General features: G+C 41.7%; 1 protein-coding gene across 1 annotated transcript in view; it reads left to right on the top strand.

The window, feature by feature from the left end:
* col27a1b (collagen, type XXVII, alpha 1b) overlaps positions 1 to 20,479 on the top strand; it is a 144,078-nt gene that overhangs the window by 76,127 nt on the left and 47,472 nt on the right. The window contains exons 14-19 of the mRNA XM_029716360.1: positions 15,486 to 15,530; positions 16,279 to 16,332; positions 16,488 to 16,532; positions 17,030 to 17,083; positions 17,201 to 17,254; positions 19,303 to 19,356. Coding sequence (XP_029572220.1) covers positions 15,486 to 15,530; positions 16,279 to 16,332; positions 16,488 to 16,532; positions 17,030 to 17,083; positions 17,201 to 17,254; positions 19,303 to 19,356 — 306 coding nt within the window. The remainder of the gene's footprint in view (positions 1 to 15,485; positions 15,531 to 16,278; positions 16,333 to 16,487; positions 16,533 to 17,029; positions 17,084 to 17,200; positions 17,255 to 19,302; positions 19,357 to 20,479) is intronic.

Raw genomic sequence — 20,479 nt, 5'->3', positions numbered from 1 at the left:
TCATCTGTCTAATCTCCGGCAAGGAGAGAGAAAGGTATCAATAATATGACAATACTGTATTCATTTCATTGAATATATATTCCTGTTTGATATGCATTTATATACTTATGTTATCCTTTATCACATGCCAGTATTTGTTTTATAGCCAATGCATTTAGCTTACATTAGGATAAAGTAGCCTAGGCCTAATCTATTTAGATTGCATCATATCACCTTTCAATATTAGTTTTCAATGAATATACAACCATGTTATCTTGAACATTGGTGTCATTTAATAATATGCTCGGTTGTGATAGTTGTATGAATTAATCACAAAGCAAGCCTACACATTAGAAATAAAATAAAAATATGAACAGCTCTAATGCAATATTAGCTTTACATTGAAACACCACTATTCTGGCTATTAATCATTCTTAAACAGTCAGTAAAATCTCAAAAAATTGTAGCCTGTATGATACCTGTCATGTTCAAAATGAAGGAGCAGCTGACCAAGCAATATACCTTATTACATAGGATAATTATTCTGGTCGGTGTCAACTGCATTCGTTAATAGGTACTGAGGAGATTGATTCTGTTACTTGTTATTCGTGTTAGATACAGTGGCAAGAAAAAGTATGTGAACCCTTTGGAATTACCTGCATTTCTGCATAGATTTGACATAAAATTTTATTTGATCTTCATCTAAGTCACAACAATAGACAAACATAGTGTGCTTAAACTAATAGCAGCACACAAATTATTGTATTTTTCTTGTCTATATTGAATACATCATTTAAACATTCACAGTATAGGTTAGAAAAGTATGTGAACCCCTTAGTCTAATGACTTCTCCAAAAGCTCATTGGAGTCAGGAGTCAACTAACCTGGATTCGAATCAATGAGACGAGATTGAAGATTTTGGTTAGAGCTGCCCTGCCCCATAAAAAAACACTCGCAAAATTTGAGTTTGCATTTCACACGAAACACTGCCTGATGTGAACCATGCCTCGAAACAAAAGAGATCTCAGAAGACCTAAGATTAAGAATTGTTGCCTTGCATAAAGCTGGAAAGGGTTACAAAAGTATCTCTAAAAATCAGTCCACGGTAAATCAAATTGTCTATAAGTGGAGAAATTTCAGCACTGTTGCTACTTTCCCTATGAGTGGCCGTCCTGCAAAGATGACTGCAAGAGCACAGCGCAGAATGCTCAATGAGGTTAAGAAGAATCCTAGAGTGTCAGCTAAAGACTTACAGAAATCTCTGGAAGATGCTAACATTTCTGATGACAAGTCTACAATACGTAAAACACTAAACAAGAATTGTGTTCATGGGAGGACACCATGGAAGAAGCCATTGCTGTCCAAAAAAGTTCGCAAAAGAGCACCTGGATGTTCCACAGTGCTACTGGCAAAATATTCTGTGGACAGATGAAACTAAAGTTGTGTTGTTTGGAAGGAACACACAACACTATGTGTGGAGAAAAACAGGCACAGCACACAAACATCAAAACCTCATCAATCAATCTGTGACGAAATGGGTCATATTAAAATCCGACATCTGTACTGGTATTTGTGGCCGAAGTATAAATTGGAGAAAAGAACACTTCAAAAACCCCACCTCAAACAAATGCTTGGTATTTCCTCATAGAACATGTCGTCATCTCCCCGAGGAGGATGAGCTGGCCAATCAGCGGTCAAGAGGAGGATGAACTGGCCAATCAGTGGTCTACTTGCATGAATATTTTTTATGACCTATATATGCTCACACCATTCTGTTGTTGGGGTAACATGCTTAATGAAAAAAATGGAAGGAAAACTATTTCACTCATATTTTAAGTAATTATAAGTAATATTTAATAGAAATCGGTAAACACTGGACAATAATGACATATGTTATATCTAATGTTCTGTCTAGCTCCCAGTACTGCCACTTAGAAGAAATATCAGTTAGGGCAGAGAAGCATGAGTTTGAACTTCAGTCAACTTTCTAGAGTTTTCCCCGTTCGTAACACTATCAACGTTTCCCTTTAATGTGGGAATTGTGATCGAATCAACGCAATATAATCCACTTTCAATGCAACATACCAAAACAAAACGAATTGTGCAAGACTTAGTATGCAAAACTAACTATACAAGAGATTTTGTAGGCAGAACGCATCAGAGTAGGATTATATTCAATCAATCAAATGTATTTATAAAGCCCTTCGAACATCAGCTGATGTCACAAAGTGCTGTACAGAAACCCAGCCTAAAACCCCAAACAGCAAGCAATGCAAATGTAGAAGCACGGTGGCTAGGAAAAACTCCTTACAAAGGCCAGAACCTAGGAAGAAACCTAGAGAGAAACCAGGCTATGAGGGGTGGCCAGTCCTCTTCTTGCTGTGCCGGGTGGAGATTATAACAGAACATGGCCAAGATGTTCAAATGTTCATAGATGACCAGCAGGGTCAAATAATAATAATCACAGTGGTTGTAGAGGGTGCAACAGGTCAGCACCTCAGGAGTAAATGTCAGTTGGCTTTTCATAGCCGATCATTCAGAGTATCTCTACCGCTCCTGCTGTCTCTAGAGAGTTGAAAACAGCAGGTCTGGGACAGGTAGCATGTCCGGTGAACAGGTCAGGGTTCCATAGACACAGGCAGAACAGTTGAAACTGGAGCAGCAGCACGGCCAGGTGGACTGGGGACAGCAAGGAGTCATCAGGCCAGGTAGTCCTGAGGTGTGGTCCTAGGGCTTAGGTCCTCTGAGAGAGAGAAAGAAAGAGAGAAAGAGAGAAAGAAAAAGAGAGAAAGAGAGAGAGAATTAGAGAGAGCATACTTAAATTCACACTGGACACCGGATAAGACAGGAGAAATACTCCAGATAACAGACTGACCCTAGCCCCCCAACACAAACTACTGCAGCATAAATACTGGAGGCTGAGACAGGAGGGGTCGGGAGACACTGTGGCCCCCGTCCAACGATACCCCCGGACAGGGCCAAACAGGCAGGATATAACATATAACACAGGCATATATATTGCATTGACAGGCACGTTCTCTACACAGACCGGTGCACCATAACCAATCAGAGCTGCAGTAGGCCTATATGCAAATAGACCATTGCATATATGGATCTGTGCCATTCACCTTGAACTGGACTGTTTTTACAGCATCAGCAGTCGTGAGTAGATGTGCTTGATTTGAGATCAAAGTGAGAGCTACATGTAGCGATGTGTGCACATGTGTACATGTGTTCATATCCTTTGCTAGTTAGTGAGTTATTAGCCCAGTTATAGCTAATTTGTAGTCAACAATGGGGGAGGGATTGCTTCCTACAAGATAAAAAAATGTGTGCATTTGTAGACTTTGAAAAGCAAGTCAGATAAAGAGCTTTTTTTGTCTTAAAGGGGCAGTGTTGTATTTTGAGACAGGCTTGAATAAGCTACGGGTAGCATAATTTGTCTGATTCTCTGTAATACTGCTATGGGAATAATGATGCATTTTATTTTGTAAAGTGGTTTCCTGCATCAAACAACACAACATTTTCAGTCACCTCCGTCTGAAGTGTATAAGTGTATAAACAGGTTAATGTCAAGCCCTGCATGTTTCTTTCAAAAGTCTCATGGAATGTAGGCCTACATTGAAAACCACACATTGGCTGCTACTGTACGCGATAGAACAGCTATTTCCATGTTAAAGTGTTATGGGATGCATTTTCTCCATTGTTTTTGATGGTAGGCCACTCTGGTAGGCCTACATTATGATCAAATAGCCACAGTAGCCTAATTGACCATTGTTAAAACTAACTTAATGCGGGTACAGCCTGTGTTCACAGTAAAGGCACTGGAAGTTGCACAGAATTTTCATTTGCAACAATCAAGTTTGCGTTCAGCAGACTTGAAAATTGCTCAATGATGAAAAAATGTTGAGGGAACATTGGTTATAACACTGTAATAAGGACCCCTTAAAATGAAGTGTTACTGAGTACTCACATGCCAAGTATGTTTATAGGTATTGTAGGCTATTTCTAGAGCAGTATGCACTCCCATGCACTTCTCAGTAGCTGAATTGGGGACGACTGGGAAAATCACCTCACTGATGGACATGCTGTCTGTAGGCCAGTAGGGGGAACTTTCCCCTCCAAGCAATGAAGCGGATACTGTACTTCAGAAGGGTCAAAGGGGGAATAATATCTTCACCATAGCAATTCCTTAGATCTAATCCCACTCTATCCACACAATATCCTAGTTTGACATAAGAGACATGCGGTCCTTCATACAGATACATTTGCTCTCTTAGTTTTCCCCTGACATCTCCTTGAGTGGCAGCTGTATAGTGATACTGTGATTGGCTGACCTCTGCGGGCCTCTCCAACACCATGTGTCTTTCCAACCAAAGAGAGGGAAAGTTCCAGTTGGCTGAATAACCTCTCCTTCATAGTGAAGTTAGAAGAGGAGAGGAGGGTGGGTGGTTGCCACTGTTGCCAGAGGAATGTATATGAAAAGGAATGTAAAAATTATGCTTGTAAAATCATTTGTGAAAAAAGTAAACGAACAGCAACAATTGACACATTTAATATACAAGGGTTCATGTGTATGACATGGCTGAAGCTATTGTCCCTCTTATATTATGACAGAACTGGACATCTACTGTCTCTACATTTTCTTTTAACAAAATGCAGATTTTCTCCTAAACAGGCAGTTCCAAAAATCCTGCAACTCTTTAATTAAATTTTGGGCAGTGGACTAGGAAGTGCGGCTCATTCTGTACTTCACCCAACTCACAGTGCTTACATAGTGTTTCTTCTTCTTTTGTTTTGCCAATGATTAGTGTATGTGTTTTGATTAGAGATTTGTATTTGTTTGAATTTTGTTATTTGTGGTCGAATAGTTTAATTTAGCTGGTGCTTTTGGGCCAGTGGCTTAGGGTCACCAGATTTTGGTAGCTCTTTTCTCAATTTGGAGTGCTAGGGGGAATCTCCTAAGTTCTGCCCTACAGACAGTAACACATTACACGCATCTATAATCACATTTTTCTAGCTTACCGTTGAGCAGACACATTTTTAGGACTTCCATACATGGGGGAAATTTTTAGCAGGATGTGGAGAAAAAAAAATTCATGCAGTTTACATCATTAATATGATGGCCACATGCGCGACTCTCTTCAGGTAGGATGCAATTTTGGAGTTTTATTTATAAATGTTTTCGTATTTATAATAATTTGTTTTATCATGATTATATTGTATATCATTGATATCATTATAAGCCTATTTAAAAAAAATCTAAACCAGTTCTTTAAATAGCCTATGCAGAACCTGTTTTGTTTCATTCTGTTGACACATTTCAGTTCACTAAATTAAGTTTGATCTGTCTTTTGAATTGTGTTTTCCGTATTTAGTTTAAGATAGTTAAGTAGGCCTGTTGTAAAATAAATATAATTAGCCTATTGCTGTCATTTGTTGGGTACGGTAGGCACTAGCCTTTCTTGGTAATTACTGAAATATAGACTGTTCAAAACTTCTTTGTTCTAAAGTATACGCTGGGAGTCAGGAAGCAAGTTCAGGGAGTGACTTTTAATAATAAATAACACAAGGAACAAAACAAGAAACACGAGTAGCATACATACATGAAACAATGGAACAGAAACAATAACGCCTAGGGAAAGAACCAAAGGGAGTGACATATATAGGGAAGGTAATCAGACAGGTTATTGAGTCCAGGTGAGTCTGATGATGCACTGATGCGCGTAACGATGGTGACAGGTGTGTGTAATAATGAGCAGCCTGACGACCTCAAGCGCCGGAGAGGGAGTATACGTGACAGAACCCCCTCCCTGACGTGCGGCTCCAGCCGCAGGACACCGACCAGAGGGACGGTCCCGAGGACCACGAGTGGGCCGGTCGCTTCTGCTGAGGCGCGGGAACCTGACGAGCCAGCTGAGGCACGGGAACCTGACGAGCCGACTGAGGCGCGGGAACCTGACGAGCCGGCCGAGGTGCGGGAGCCTGACGTACCGACTGAGGCATTGGAGCCTGCCGAGCAAACCGAGTCTTGTGAACCTGACGAGCCAGCTGAGGCATGGAAGCCTGACGAGCTAGCTGAGTCATCCTTGGTAGACTCGGCAATGGACGCTTGACGGGACAACTGGGTCTTGTAAACCTGACTAACCGGCTGAGGCATGGAAGCCTGACGAGCCAGCTGAGGCATCCCCGGTTGCTCTGGTAGCGGCACCCGGACCCGACGTCACTTACACTCACAAAAAAAGAAAAACTCCCTGGTGCTCCCCTTTGGTGAGGCGTTATTCTCTAATGTATACGCTGGGAGTCGACAAGCAAGTTCAGGGAGTGACTTTTAATAATAAATAACACAAGGAACAAAACAAGAATCACGTGTAGCGTACAGACATAAAACAGCAGAACAGAAACAATAACGCCTAGGTAAAGAACAAAAGGGAGTGACATACATAGGGAAGGTAATCAGGCAGGTGATTGAGTCCAGGTGAGTCTGATGATGCGCTGATGCGCGTAACGTAATAATGAGCAGCCGGACGACCTCGAGCGCCGGAGAGGGAGTATATGTGACATTTGTGAAGGTTTAAACCAGTTTGCAAGTGTTTTGTTTCAATATGTTGGGCCATTTTCAACTGATTCCAACAGTTGAACTTGAGATGAGGAAGAATGTTTTAGGCCTACCAGAGTTACTCCTATAATTGAACAATATAATGCTTCTCTTTATAAAAAATATTCAGATCTAAAATGTACGAATTAGCCACCTTCTGTACGCGTATATCTGTATAGCAGACACAGTAGCCTATCAGTAGCCTGACAATGATAAATAAATGCATGTTGGTTTTGTAGCATGCCACCAGCATCTCTCTCTCTCTCTTGCTCTCTCACTTTCCCTCTTGCTCTCTCTCTCTGGGGCGAAACAGTTTGTGCATATATTATGACGTTATTTTGATGACTTTAGCAAGGATTTTTTCCACTGTTCAGGCACACCGAACTCATTAGCCAAAGTCTACGCCCCCTCGTCGGCATAGTGAAGCATGCTGACGCCTTAAGCTTCTGTTTCTTTATATTCTATTTTTTTAAATATTCATATCATACAGTGGATGCCATATCATTTGGCCCATATCCCTAATATATTGATGGCACTGGCTGTGTGGGTGGACGGCTTAATGGGTTATCCACCCAATGTATAGGCCAATGGAAAATTTCTCAAATATTCGCTAAATTAAAATGTTCCCGGTCACTTGTCTAGTGCATGGTTTCCGTTAGCAGGTAATAGCCGGCTTTAAGCAGATAAAAAAATGGAAAAGCCAATAAATAAATCTGGCGCACAGGCCAATCATTCAGGATAAGAAAAAAAATCCCATTGCGAAATAATGCTTTTTAGCCTATTCTTGATGGAAAACCAGTCGGTGGAAAAACATTTCACCCATGCTTATTGGTCTATGGGGTAATTTGCATAATTTTGTGTAATTAAATTGCCTCGTGTATATTTGTTATGTAAAGTATATTATTTAATCACACACGCACAGCATACAGATACAGAGCCTTTGAGCGGAAAATTTGTCAGACAACGCTTTTATTTGTAAGTCGCTCTGGATAAGAGCGTCTGCTAAATGACTTAAATGTAATGTAAATGTTATAAGCCCAATCATTGAGCAACAATTCTAAATGCAATTGGTGTTAAAAATAGTTTTGGTGACTACTATTTTTAGGCCTCTTTCTCAACTGGTCGCCATTCAAGTGCATAGGCAGGAAGGCAGTCTTCTAACCAGTAGCCTATTTCTCTCATGTTCTATTGGTTTTCACCGTCTTTTGTGCATTGCTGCGCTTATAATGTGAAGAAATAGGCCTAATAGTTTATCCACATTTAAGCTAAATGTCCTAATCTGAGGCATCAGACTCATTGCTTTTAAACTTTTTTTATGTATCCTAGGCCTACTAGGTGTATGAATTTGGAATCTATTGTCCCACAACTGTCACAGAGTCTGTTTGGAATAGGCTATTTTTCTTGACAAGCTGACCAATAGAATAGGTAAACCTTTCTACTATCGGGGACAGTAGACTGACATAGGCTAGTGATTTTGCTATTCGTTACTCGTCTTGAAGGACAGACTTTGTGGCATCCTCGACTTGCATGTTCTATTAAGATGAATTACTATAATCTAAATGTGATTTCTGTCATTCTGAGCACTGTGGGTAGACGCCCTAATCAGCTTAAGCACACGGTAAATTTCTCAAATGTCTGGTAAATTAAAATGCTACAGGTCAAATGTCAGGTGCCAAATTTTTCATTATGGAAAACCTGGTCTGGCGCCATATATACAGTACCAGTCAAAAGTTCCGTCATTACTTTAAGACATGAAGGTCTGTCAATGACGAACATTTCAAGAACTTTGAAAGTTTCTTCAAGTGCAATCGCAAAAACCATCAAGTGCTATGATGAAACTGGCTCTCATGAGGACCGCCATAGGAAGGAAGACCCAGAGTTACCTCTAATGAACTTATCCTCTGCAGCAGTTAACTGCACCTCAGATTGCAGCCCAAATAAATGCTTCACAGAGTTCAAGTAACAGACACATCTCAACATCAACTGTAAGAAGAAGAGACATGCTTGGGCCAAGAAACACGAGCAATGGACATTAGACCAGTGGAAATCTGTCCTTTGGTCTGATGAGTCCAAATTTGAGATCTTTGGTTTCAACTGTCGTGTTTTTGATACGCAGAGTAGGTGAATGGATGATCTCCGCATGTGTGGTTCCCACCGTGAAGCATGGAAGAGGAAGAGGAGGTGTGATGGTGTGGGGGTGCTTGCTGGTGACACTGTCAGTGATTTATTTAGCATTCAAGGCACACTTAACCAGCATGGTTACCACTTCATTCTGCAGCGATACGCCATCCCATCTGGTTTGTGCTTAGTGGGACTATCATTTGTTTTCCAACCGGACAATGATCCAACACACCTCCAGTCTGTGTAAGGGCTATTTGACCAAGAAGGAGAGTGATGGAGTGCTGCATCAGATGACCTGGCCTCCACAATCACCCGACCTCAACCCAATTGAGATGGTTTGGGATGAGTTGGACTAAAGAGTGAAGGAAAAGTAGTCAACAAGTGCTCAGCATACAGTATGTGGGAACTCCTTCTAGACTGTTGGAAAAGCATTCCAGGTGAAGCTGGTTGAGAGAATGCCAAGAGTATGCCAAGCTGTCATCAAGGCAAATTTATTTTGATTTGTTTATACTGTTTTGCCTACTACATGATTTCATATGTGTTATTTCATAGTGTTGATGTCTTCACTACTATTCTAAATGTAGAAAATAGTCTAAATAAATAAAATCCTTTGAATGAGTAGGTGTGTCCAAACTTTTGACTGGTACTGTATGTGATCCACCATCTTGATTCAGTCAGATGTAGCAACATTACATTTTTATTTATTTACATTATATGAAAGTAGAGACTAGAAAATGGCCTGTGAATGTTTTGGTACACCTACTAGAGAGCATCTCTTTGTCTACACCCATGCAGCATAGTTCACACCCTCTTAAGCCTTAGCCCCACCCATCTCTTTAAGGATTCACGTGTGAGGCCATGTGCTAAACAGACTGAGTAAGGTAGTGTAGTAAACATCCAAAGATTAAGAGTAAAAGTGTTGAAGGTAGTAGCAAAAAGTAGTACTAAAAATACCCTTTATCTAGTCCTTGGCCTATATCCTAATCAGACTTTGGTGCAGGTCATGTTGTTCTTCACATTACCATCTCTGGTAAACACACACTATATCAAATCAAATCTATGTTTATTTGTCACATGCACAGGATGCAGAAAGTGTAAACATTACAGTTAAATGGTTACTTGCATAGTGGAATCTTTTGTTTAGACCCATAATCCCAACCCATACTACCATACACCATGCATGAATCTGCAGGTAGCTAAAGCTAACCAACTAGGTTCAATGTTAGCTAGCTAGCAAACATTAGGCTATAACTATTAATGCAAATGGTGACAACAACACTGTTGATCACCATTTCTTCCCATCACTGTCATCTGAAGACTCTACAATGTCTGGTTCAATTAAAATGTTTTTACCTAAAATCAGGGATTTCCTCATCGTCTGATTCATTTTCAGAGTCATATAGAGTCAGCATGGCACGATCGTCCTCCAGAAAGTAGTCCATCACAACTTTTTCCCACTGACCTTTGTCAATAGCGCCTGTTAAATTCAGGTCAGAAATGTTGAAAGCAGTAGCAACATTTTTGCAGTTCTTCATGATATCGTTCAAAAAAGTCACAGGAGACAGGATTATCTACACATACTGAGCAGCTCATGTTATAGACAGAAGCATGCTACATGGCAGACCAATCCAAACTTCTCTCGGCATCCATTATCTTAGCCAATCATGGCTAGCGGGAAGGTCCCGGTCTTTTTCCACAGACTCGTAATTTAACAATTTTATTTGTATTTGCAGTTTGCAGAAAGTTCACATGTTCTAGAAGGCATTTCTGCCAAAAAACACATTTTGCTTAAATAAATATATATTTACGTTCAAATGCCTCTCCTGTGAAGTAGTGATCCTGTGAAGTAGTGACGTGCGACACATGCCTAGCTTCCTGGAACGGGTCACACACACAAATATATATATATATATATATATATATATATATATATATATATATATATATATATATATATATATATATATATATATATATATATATATACATACATACATACAATTATATATTCACACACACACACACACACACACACACACACACACACACACACACACACACACACACACATATGTATACACATATATAGGCCACAGTAGGATACAAAATAAACTTTCCAGTGACTTTGACTCACCCAATGATGAAGATGAAGCCAAGGCTACTCACTGGTGATGGCCGATGCACTTGTGCCAATAGCCATCTCAAGATAAGCTACTTTGAAAAACAGTGCTGTTCGCTCAGAATCGCTCAAAAGTTGTGAAAAATATTGTTGGCTTCTACGGACAGATTGGTCTTCTCTTTTCAGCAGTGGGCATTTGACAGATTGACAGCCGCAACAAACCAAATAAATATAATCCATAGATGGCAGTTCCCATTCACGTCAGGACTGGCAGCCATCGCTAGTGTACCACTGAGTTTAACAGTCAGAGTGCCAAGGTTAGAGGTTCCAAAATCCTTCTATGGATTATATGTCTATGGCCACAATGCAACAAGCTGTTTTACACAGCAAAAATGTAAAGTGTTGGTCCCATGTTTCATGAGCTGAAATAAAAGACCCCAGAAATGTTCCATTCGCACAAAAAGCTTATTTCTCTCAAATTCTGGGCACAAATTTGTTTACATCACTGTTAGTAAGCATTTCTCCTTTGCCAAGATAATCCATCCACCTGACAGGTGTGGCATATCAAGAAGCTGATTAAGCAGCATGATCATTACACAGGTGCACCTTGTCACACAACACAATGCCAAAGATGTCTCAAGTTTCGAGGTAGCGTGCAATTGATATGCTGACTGCAGGAATGTCCACCAGAGCTTTTGCCAGAGAATTGAATATTCATTTCTCTACCATAAGCTGCCTACAATGTCGTTTTAGAGAATTTGGCAGTATGTCCAACCGGCCTCACAACTGCAGACCACGAGCATGGCATCATGTGGGCAAGCGGTTTGCTGATGTCAACGTTGTGAACAGAGTGCCCTATGGTGGTGGTGGGGTTACGGTATGGGCAGGCATAAGCTACAGACACACACAATTGCATTTTATCAATGGCAATTTGAATGCACAGAGATACGGTGACGAGATCCCGAGGCCCATTGTTGTGCCATTCATCCGCTGCCATCACCTCATGTTTCAGCATGATAATGCACAGCCCCATGTCGCAAGGGTCTGTACACAATTCCTGGAAGTTGAAAATGTTCCAGTTCTTCCATGACCTGGCTACTCACCATGTCACCCATTGAGCATGTTGGGGATGCTTTGAATTGATGTGTAGGATGGCGTGTTCCAGTTCCCGCCAATGTCCAGCAACTTCACACAGCCATTGAAGAGGAGTGGGACAACGTTCCACAGGCCACAATCAATGTTATTCGAAGGAAATGTGTCGCATTGCATGAGGCAAATGGTGGTCACACCAGATACGGACTGATTTTCTGATCCACGGCCTACATCTTTTTTAAGGTATCTGTGGCCAACAGATGCATATCTGTATTCCTAGTCATGTGAAATCCATAGATTAGGGCCTAATGCATTTACTGTATTTCAATTGACTGATTTTCTTATATGAACTGTAACATAGTAAAATCTTTGAAATTGTTGCATGTTGCGTTTATATTTTTTGTTCAGTATATATTTGTCACGCTTACTGCCCAAATTGCGGCCTTCACGACTGTACGTGCTTGTAATAAAACTTAATACACAGCAGTATTGTAGAAGCTATTGATCCTCTGTGGCCACAGTAAATAATGTTCGCTGGTGTAGTATTTTTAATGGTTTTATTTATGTCTGTTCAGACAGGAGTAATATAATTGTGGGAACATATATTTTGTAATCATTTTGTCAGCATATAAATCAGCATATAAAATAAACTTTATTTTGAAGGTGTCCCAGAGATGTAGGTTGTTCTAATATGGTAGTGTAACGGCCGTTGTCAGAATTAGACCAAGGTGCAGCAGAGGATGTGTTCATCATTAGAATTTTAATTCAAAAAGAGAACACCTTACAAAAACGAAACAACAGAAACAATTACCCACAAAACCCAAAGGAAAAACATGCTCCTTATGTGTGACTCCCAATCAGCAACAACGAACTTCAGCTGTGCCTGATTGGGAGCCACACACACATGGCCCAAAACAAAGAAATACAAAAACATAGAAAAAGGAACATAGAACGCCCACCCAATGTAACACCCTGGCCTAACCAAAATAAAGAACAAAAACCCCTCTCTATGGCCAGGGCGTCACAGGTAGCCAGTTCATTTATATAAATGTTGAATACAGTTGGACTAATATTGCAACCTTGTCTAACTCCTCTGTCCTGACCAAAGAATAGTTTTATTTTCTTGACAACTTTTATACAACATTGGTTTCCTTATAGATCACATCAATAAAACAGGCAAATGTTTTTTTGGGACAAAGGTGTGGAGGGTATATACACTACATGACCATAAGTATGTGTACATCTGCTCGTTAATCATCTCATTCAAAAATCATGGGCATTAATATGGAGTTGGTCCCCCTTTGCTAGTTTTCCACTAAATGTTGGAACATTGCTGTGGGGATTTCCATTCAGCCACAAGAGCATTAGTGAGGTCGGGCACTGATGTTGCGGGATTAGGCCTGGCTCGCAGTCGGTGTTCCAATTGAAAGGTGTTAGATGGGGTTGGGGTCAGGGCTCTATGCAGGCCAGTCAAGTTCTTCCACACCGATCTCGACAAACCATTTCTGTATGGACCTCGCCTTGTGCACGGGGGCATTGTCACGCTGAAACAGGAAACTTTACAGTGCCTACAAAGTCTGGGTCTGTGCTTTTCACACCAAAGTATGAAGAGCACAAACCCTGAATGTTATAGCTGCTTATCTTTAAGGATGCTATATTTCAAATGCTCCTTTATGTGTTTAACAGTGGAATGCTTAATATGTGAACCAATTTGTTATCATTGTGGGTGTTATCGTGTGTTATAACATGTTATGGGGATAGAATAATAGTTAGGTGAAAACATTTAATAATTAAACAATAAAAAACGTTATTTTCTCATTATTATCTAGGCTACATATCATATGCATACATTAGTACTTTACTCTGGATGTCATCTGTAGTGGATGTATGTTTTTCGTTCAGTATGCGTGTCTTAAAGCAGATTACAGCCAACAGGTCTCTTATCTGGCTCTGGTTGTCCTGTACTGAGGACCCTGTTGGAGTCCCTACTGCGTAACTCTTCTGTACTGCCTGTTTTAGCTGGCTGGGTGCTCTGTCAGGGATGACTCATCGGGGACATGAGGACCAGGAGCAGCATGGTGACTGGGGCCAGTGGGAATTTGGGCTCCCTGTAGTTTGGGGTTCCTTGGATGTTGAGGGGCCCTGGGACTCTTGTAGTGCTGATTAGAGTCTCTGGGCTTGGTGTGGGTATTGGAGGGGGACCTGTCCCCGGCTGTGTCTTTCAGGGCTTTTGTGAAGAGCCTGACTCTGTTCTTGCTGAGGTGCAGATGGTCATAGAAGTGATGAGGTTGAATGTCCTAGTGATAAACCAGATGCACCTTTGTCAGAGGGGAACAGGCCTGTGATACCTCTGTGTTGATGGTGTTGATGACTCACGGATGATTCTGGCTGAAGCGAACTCTTTGGTAGCTTTGGTAGCCACTTGGCTCAGAGTTCTGTCCATGTTGTCCTTGCATGCTGTCACGTTGTTTGTCCTGGAGTAAATATGGATGTGTTCTGCCTCTTTCAGTCTCTCCTCTGAGAGCAACTCCATGCCAGTGTATGTGGTGGGGCACCAGAGCTTGATGCCTGATGTGGCCAGGCTGGTGTCCTCCTCTGTCGGCTCTTGACTGCCTCTGCTCTGGCAGGTCAATGATTTCTCCCTGAACTCAGAAAAGTCTCTTTCTAGAACAGATAGACTTTCTGAAAGATTTGATGTCGGAGGAGCGTCTTAGAGAGACGAGTCTGCTGTCAGGGCTTGGAGGGGTTGTCTTCTCCTGGATTGTGATCTGTGGAGAGGCTGCTTGCTCCTTTGCTTCTTCTCTTAGGGACTATAAGTCTTCCTGGAATTTCCTCAGGCTGCTTTCCCTGGACCATGATGGTGCCGATATGATTGACGTTAACGGTGAGGCAGGGGAGGTTTGTCCTCATTAATTGTTATCTGTCTGCCTTTTCAATGTTTTGGGTATTTCGTGCACAACAGGGTGCCAGGCTGAGGGGCTCTCAGTATGAAATAAGAGATTTGTTGTGGTTTTCTTCCCCTATAGTATTGAGAAGTCTGCCACCAAGGTCTCGGGTGATTCTCTCATTACTTTACTTTCAAAATTTTTCCTTTGCCTTTAAAAGAGCAGACGTATGGTATATAATCTCCATTTAGATTTTCTATTGCTGATTTCTTTACTAGCTCTTTCCAAGCTTGCTCAGCTTTCTTTTTATTTCAGTTCACAGATCAAGTATCTCTCTCTCTACCTGGAAAGGATGTGGGCATGACACGTAGCAGTGGGGTAGTTACCGGGGACAACAAGCCCTTCTCTGTGTGTCGCGCCAGCCCCCCTTTCATTAGCCTGGCCTGACCCGCGAGATGGGAGCTGGAGATTACACAAACAGGGGGGGGGCACAGGGGACAACACACACCAACACACACATTCTGAGAGCTAGGGTCTATCCCCTTCCTTCTCTCAGAAGCGTAAGGAACACTGTGCCTCTCTTCTGCCTGTGTTTGTTTAGAATAGAGCCTATAACCTTAGAGAGAAATTCTCTCTCTCTCTCTCGCTCTCTCTCTCTCTCTCTCTCTCTCTCTCTCTCTCTCTCTCTCAGGGCGAGCTGGGAGCCCCTGGTCCTAATGGAGTTCCCGGGCTCATTGTGAGTATAAAAAGTAATGTGACATGTGCACTCTTACAAAAAAAGTGTTCCAAAAGTGTTATTTGACTGTCCCCATAGGAGAACCCTTTTTTCTTTAAAGGTAGAACATTTTTGGTTCCAGGTAGAAACCTTTTGGGTTCCATGTAGAACATTTCGTAGTTCCATGTAAAACCCTCTGTGCTTCTAGATAGCACTTTTTGTTCTAAGTGTGCACCGTCACTCTCTGCTCCACTGCACTCTCTAGGACACTGATTGGTTTGGGGATGCCTGTTTATAATTAAGCAATAAGGCCCGAGGGGGTGTGATATATGGCCAATATACCACGGCTAAGGGCTGTTCATATGCACGACGCAACGCGGATTGCTTGGATACAGACCTAAGCCATGGTATATTGGCCATATAACACAAACCCCAGAGGTGCCTTATTGCTATAATAAACTGGTTACCAATGTAATTAGACCAGTAAATTACTGTTGTGTCATACCCGTGGTATACGGTCTGATATACCACAGCGGTCAGCATGCAGGGCTCGAACCACCCAGTTTATAATTTGTCTTGTTGATGATAAACAGATAAATATAGGTCCCAAATGTTGCCATTAAGAACATGGAAATACTCTTGCTCTATCATTCAACTTAACTACTGTATACATGTTAGGAATGTGCATGACATAATTGTCCTACAGCTGTAGGTCTGCATTTCTGTCTACAGTGTTCTAAGTGTGTGTTCTGTGTGTTGTTGGTGGCAGGGAGACATGGGTCCTGTAGGGATGATGGGTTTGCCAGGACCATGTGGACTCAAGGTAACTGACCTACTGCTTTACTCATGTCTACTGTACATGCTGTTACAAAATGTTGTAAATGTAATACAATGCAGGAGGTGTCATAATCTCAAGAGGGGTTTCTCTCGGGGTTTCTACCCGACCTGTTTGCTCATCAGTGATTGGTTAAATTTCAGGGGGTACCAGGAAATCCAGGAGAACCAGGACTGAAAGGTGATAAGGTGATCTGAATACCTCATTATTAGCCTACTGTACCTAAATAAACCAAATTATGCATGCCAAATAGTCTCGTCCACTAGCTGGCTCTCTGGGGATGAGGTTACATGTGGTAAAACTACAGACATCTCTAGAAATCTGATTCAGGAACAGTTTAACTATCCAAAGCCTACCCGATGACACTCATCATCAATCACTGCAAATTTAGAGCTTGAGCTTGCTATGTGCTCCATGTATCACATATATGTATAAGCTACTGAGAAATATGTGCTTTTCTTAGTAAAAATGCACATATTGGCTGAGTACAGCATGTGTATAACAATTGCAGATGTGCAGTGCTCCTATGCAGTCGACAGGTAACCAGATGACATCCTTAGAGCTGCCTACTGGGCATACTGGATCTGCCTCATGCCCACAGCTGGCTATAGTACTCATAAATAGAGATGAGGATTTATAGTGTACATTTGTTAGTGTATTCTTAACCTTCTGTCTCATTCTTCAGGGTGAAGTTGGTCTTCCAGGGGAGCAAGGAGAGAATGGATTCCAAGGTGACAAGGTATTTCACTCCGCTACCACCTGACAGATGGTGCTGATGTTTGTCGTCTGAGTCTTTGTGTCTGGGTTTTAACTGTGGATAACTTCTTTTCACAGAAGTGCTCTCATTGTTTTACAGGGTATCCAGGGTTCACCTGGGTTGCTAGGTATTCAAGGGAAACCAGGGCAACAGGTGAGTCCATTAACCTGTCGTGGCTTTGGATTGATTAATGTGACGACTGCTGTTCATCGAATAATTAACTGTTCATAATTACGTGATTAAATGAATCAGGTAATTATTAACTCAGTAACCTGGGGCACCATGGAAAAGTTTGGCTTTATTGAGTTTCTATTTCCCAAATTAACTCAAAGAATATCAGAATATCGATTTTACAACAGTCTCATTCTGAATGTTGCATAATCTGGGAATCTGCACAAACCCGAGTCCCACTGAATAAGTACCACACCAATTGAGTTGATTATTTATTTACTAACAAGCTAAAATGATAAATAAGATACACATACACACAGTCTAGGCTATTGATTAGAACTTACTACAATGAAACAGGTCCCTAGCAGGCCAACACAATATGACACGTGTTACACAAAATAGGGATTTCAAACAAGAGAGTGCATGAGAGAAAAGCACACTTAGGTACATTTGTGAACTATGCTTAGTTTAACCCTAACCTTGCCCCGAACTGCCGCTCTTATGGGTCAGAATATAATGATGTAATTACGTGTCGAAGGTCTCCGATGGGGTATCTCCTCGTGGACCGAGTTATGACTTCTCCTCTGATGGCGACACTTCTGTTGTTACCGGGTGTAACTCTCTGATTGTCCACACAATGGCAGTGTCCTTTCTCTTAGTGGTCTGTTTCCTCTCCCTTGTTCTGAAAGAGGGGTCTTCTGAGGACGGCTAATCAGCCATATAGGTGGTTCCAGTGTGGGAATGAAAGCAGGGTAGACACACGATTCCTTGGAGAGAATAACTGGGTGGTCCTGCTTGAATTCACCCTCTTAGACACAACTACTCATCCGTAGAATAGATTGTTAAAAGGTTCCTTTGTCGTCTTCAACCTCGTGTTGCGTTTTGTGGTTACAACTAATCGGACCTTGGCTGCAGCTCGTGGTTACCTAGTCATAATGTTAATTCTTAACTCACATGTTTTATACCCTCGGGTCAGAAATGGGTGTTTCCGCCTTTAGGGCAAGTTCTCTGGGCGTAACTGTCACGTCCTGACCAGTAAAAGGGGTTGTGTGTTATTGTAGGTTTGTCAGGGTGTGGCAGGGGGTGTTTGTTTTATGTGTTTCAGGGTTTTTGGGGTAATGTTCTATGTTAGTCTATTTCTATGTCTGTGTCTAGTTTCTTTAATTTCTATGCTTAGTTTGTTGGGTTGACCTTCAATTGGAGGCAGCTGTTCCTCGTTGCCTCTAATTGAAGGTCCTATTTAATAGGGGTGTTTGTCATTGGGATTTGTGGGTAGTTGTTCCGTGTTTAGCGTTTAGCCTGACAGGACTGTCTTCGTCGTCATTGTTTGTTATTTTGTTTTGTGTTCACGTTCCTTCAATAAAAGAAGATGAGTTCACACATTCCCGCTGCGCCTTGGTCCCATCTTTACGACGAGCGTGACAGTAACTAGTTACGAGGCAAGGTCTATATTTTACTCAGATCCAATTTAGACAACTAACTTCACATTTAATCTTTACAAAAACATTCTCTTTGATCTGGACATTTTCCACACAAGATACATTATGCAAACATCAGGTACACTGTGAAAACTCTTCAAGTTACAATGTTTTCGTTATAACGTCGTCATTTAACTTTTAATAACATAACAAAAACGACATTCATTTTCATATTCCATCTATCGTCATTACTACCATTGTGGCTGACGAAACATATTGTCCCAAAGTCCATTTATTGCATGTTATTGTTCTGAGGTAGGTTCTCCATAGGCCCATTATACATTCCATTCCTCCACAGTGAGAGGACAAAGGGATTTTGTCTGCTGCCTAAAGATGTACAATGGGCGTGAGGTGTCATAAAACCCCCCACCTCCATACCTCTCGATCTCTCCCCCTCTGGCGGGTGTGAGAGATGTCTCTTGTAGGAGTGTGGTCCACGATAACCTGACCCGAACAGGACAGTCATGACAAACCTTTATAGAGACCTATCTGTGTACCTGGGACTATGTAAAGTATTCTACTAGGTTATCACTTTTCAAATCTCTCTCCTAGGGGGTGATCGGTGACCAAGGACCTGATGGTATACCTGGCCCTCCTGGCCAAGAGGTAAGGATCTGTGTGTGGGTGGAAAGATTATACATGCCCTATATCAAATCAAATGTAATTTTTCACATGCCACAAATACAACAGGTAAATACACCTTACAGTGAAATGCTTACCCACAAGCCCTTAACCAACTAGGCAGTTAAGAAAAAAATAGGAGTTAAGAAAGTATTTACTAAATAAACTGAAGTAAACAATAAAAAAGAAAAAAAGAAAATAGAAAAATGACAAATAATTACAGAGCAACAATAAAAAAAACATAACGAGGCTATATACAGGGAGTACCGGTACAGAGACAATGTGCAGGGGCACAGGTTAGTCTAGTTAATATGTACATATGTAGAAGTAAAGTGATAAACAAGATAATAAACAAAGACCAACACCAGCGTTAAAATGAGGTGGTGTCATTTGGTTAGCTGTTCAGGAGTTTTATGGATTTCGGGTATAAGCTGTTAAGAAGCCTTTTGGACCTAGACTTGGTACTCTGGTACCGCTTGCTGTGTGGTAGCAGATAGAACAGTCTATGGGTGGCTGGAGTCTTTGGCAATTTTTAGGGCCTTCCTCTGACACCGCCTAGTATAGAGGTCCTGGATGGCTGGAAGCATGGCCACAGTGATGTACTGGACCGTACGCACTACCCTCTGTAGAGCATTGCGGTCGCAGGCCGAGCAGTTGCCGTACCAGGCGGTGATGCAACCAGTCAGGATGCTCTCGATGGTGCAGATGTAGAAATTTTGGAGGATCTGAGGACCCATGCCAAATCTTTTCAGTCTCCTGTGGGGGAATAGACGTTGTCGTGCCCTCTTCACAACTGTCTTGGTTTGTTTGGACCATTCTAGTTTGTTGGTGATGTGGACATCAAGGAACTTGAAGCTCTCACCTGCTCCACTACAGCCCTGTGGATGAGAATGGGGGCGTGCTCGGTCCTCCCTTTTCTGTAGTCCACAATCATCTCCTTTGTCTTGATCACGTTGAGGGAGTGGTTGTTATCCTGGCACCACACTGCCAAGTCTCTGATCTCCTCCTTACAGGCTGTCTCATCGTTGTCGGTGATCAGGCCTCCCATTATTGTGTCGACGGCAAACTTAATGATGGTGTTGGAGTCGTGCTTGGTCATGCAGTCATG

Source organism: Salmo trutta, chromosome 27 (genome assembly GCF_901001165.1).
Source record: "Salmo trutta chromosome 27, fSalTru1.1, whole genome shotgun sequence".
Classification (NCBI taxonomy): Eukaryota; Metazoa; Chordata; class Actinopteri; order Salmoniformes; family Salmonidae; genus Salmo; species Salmo trutta.
The sequence above is the reverse complement of the archived record's forward strand: the minus strand, read 5'-3'. Positions and strand labels throughout refer to the sequence as shown.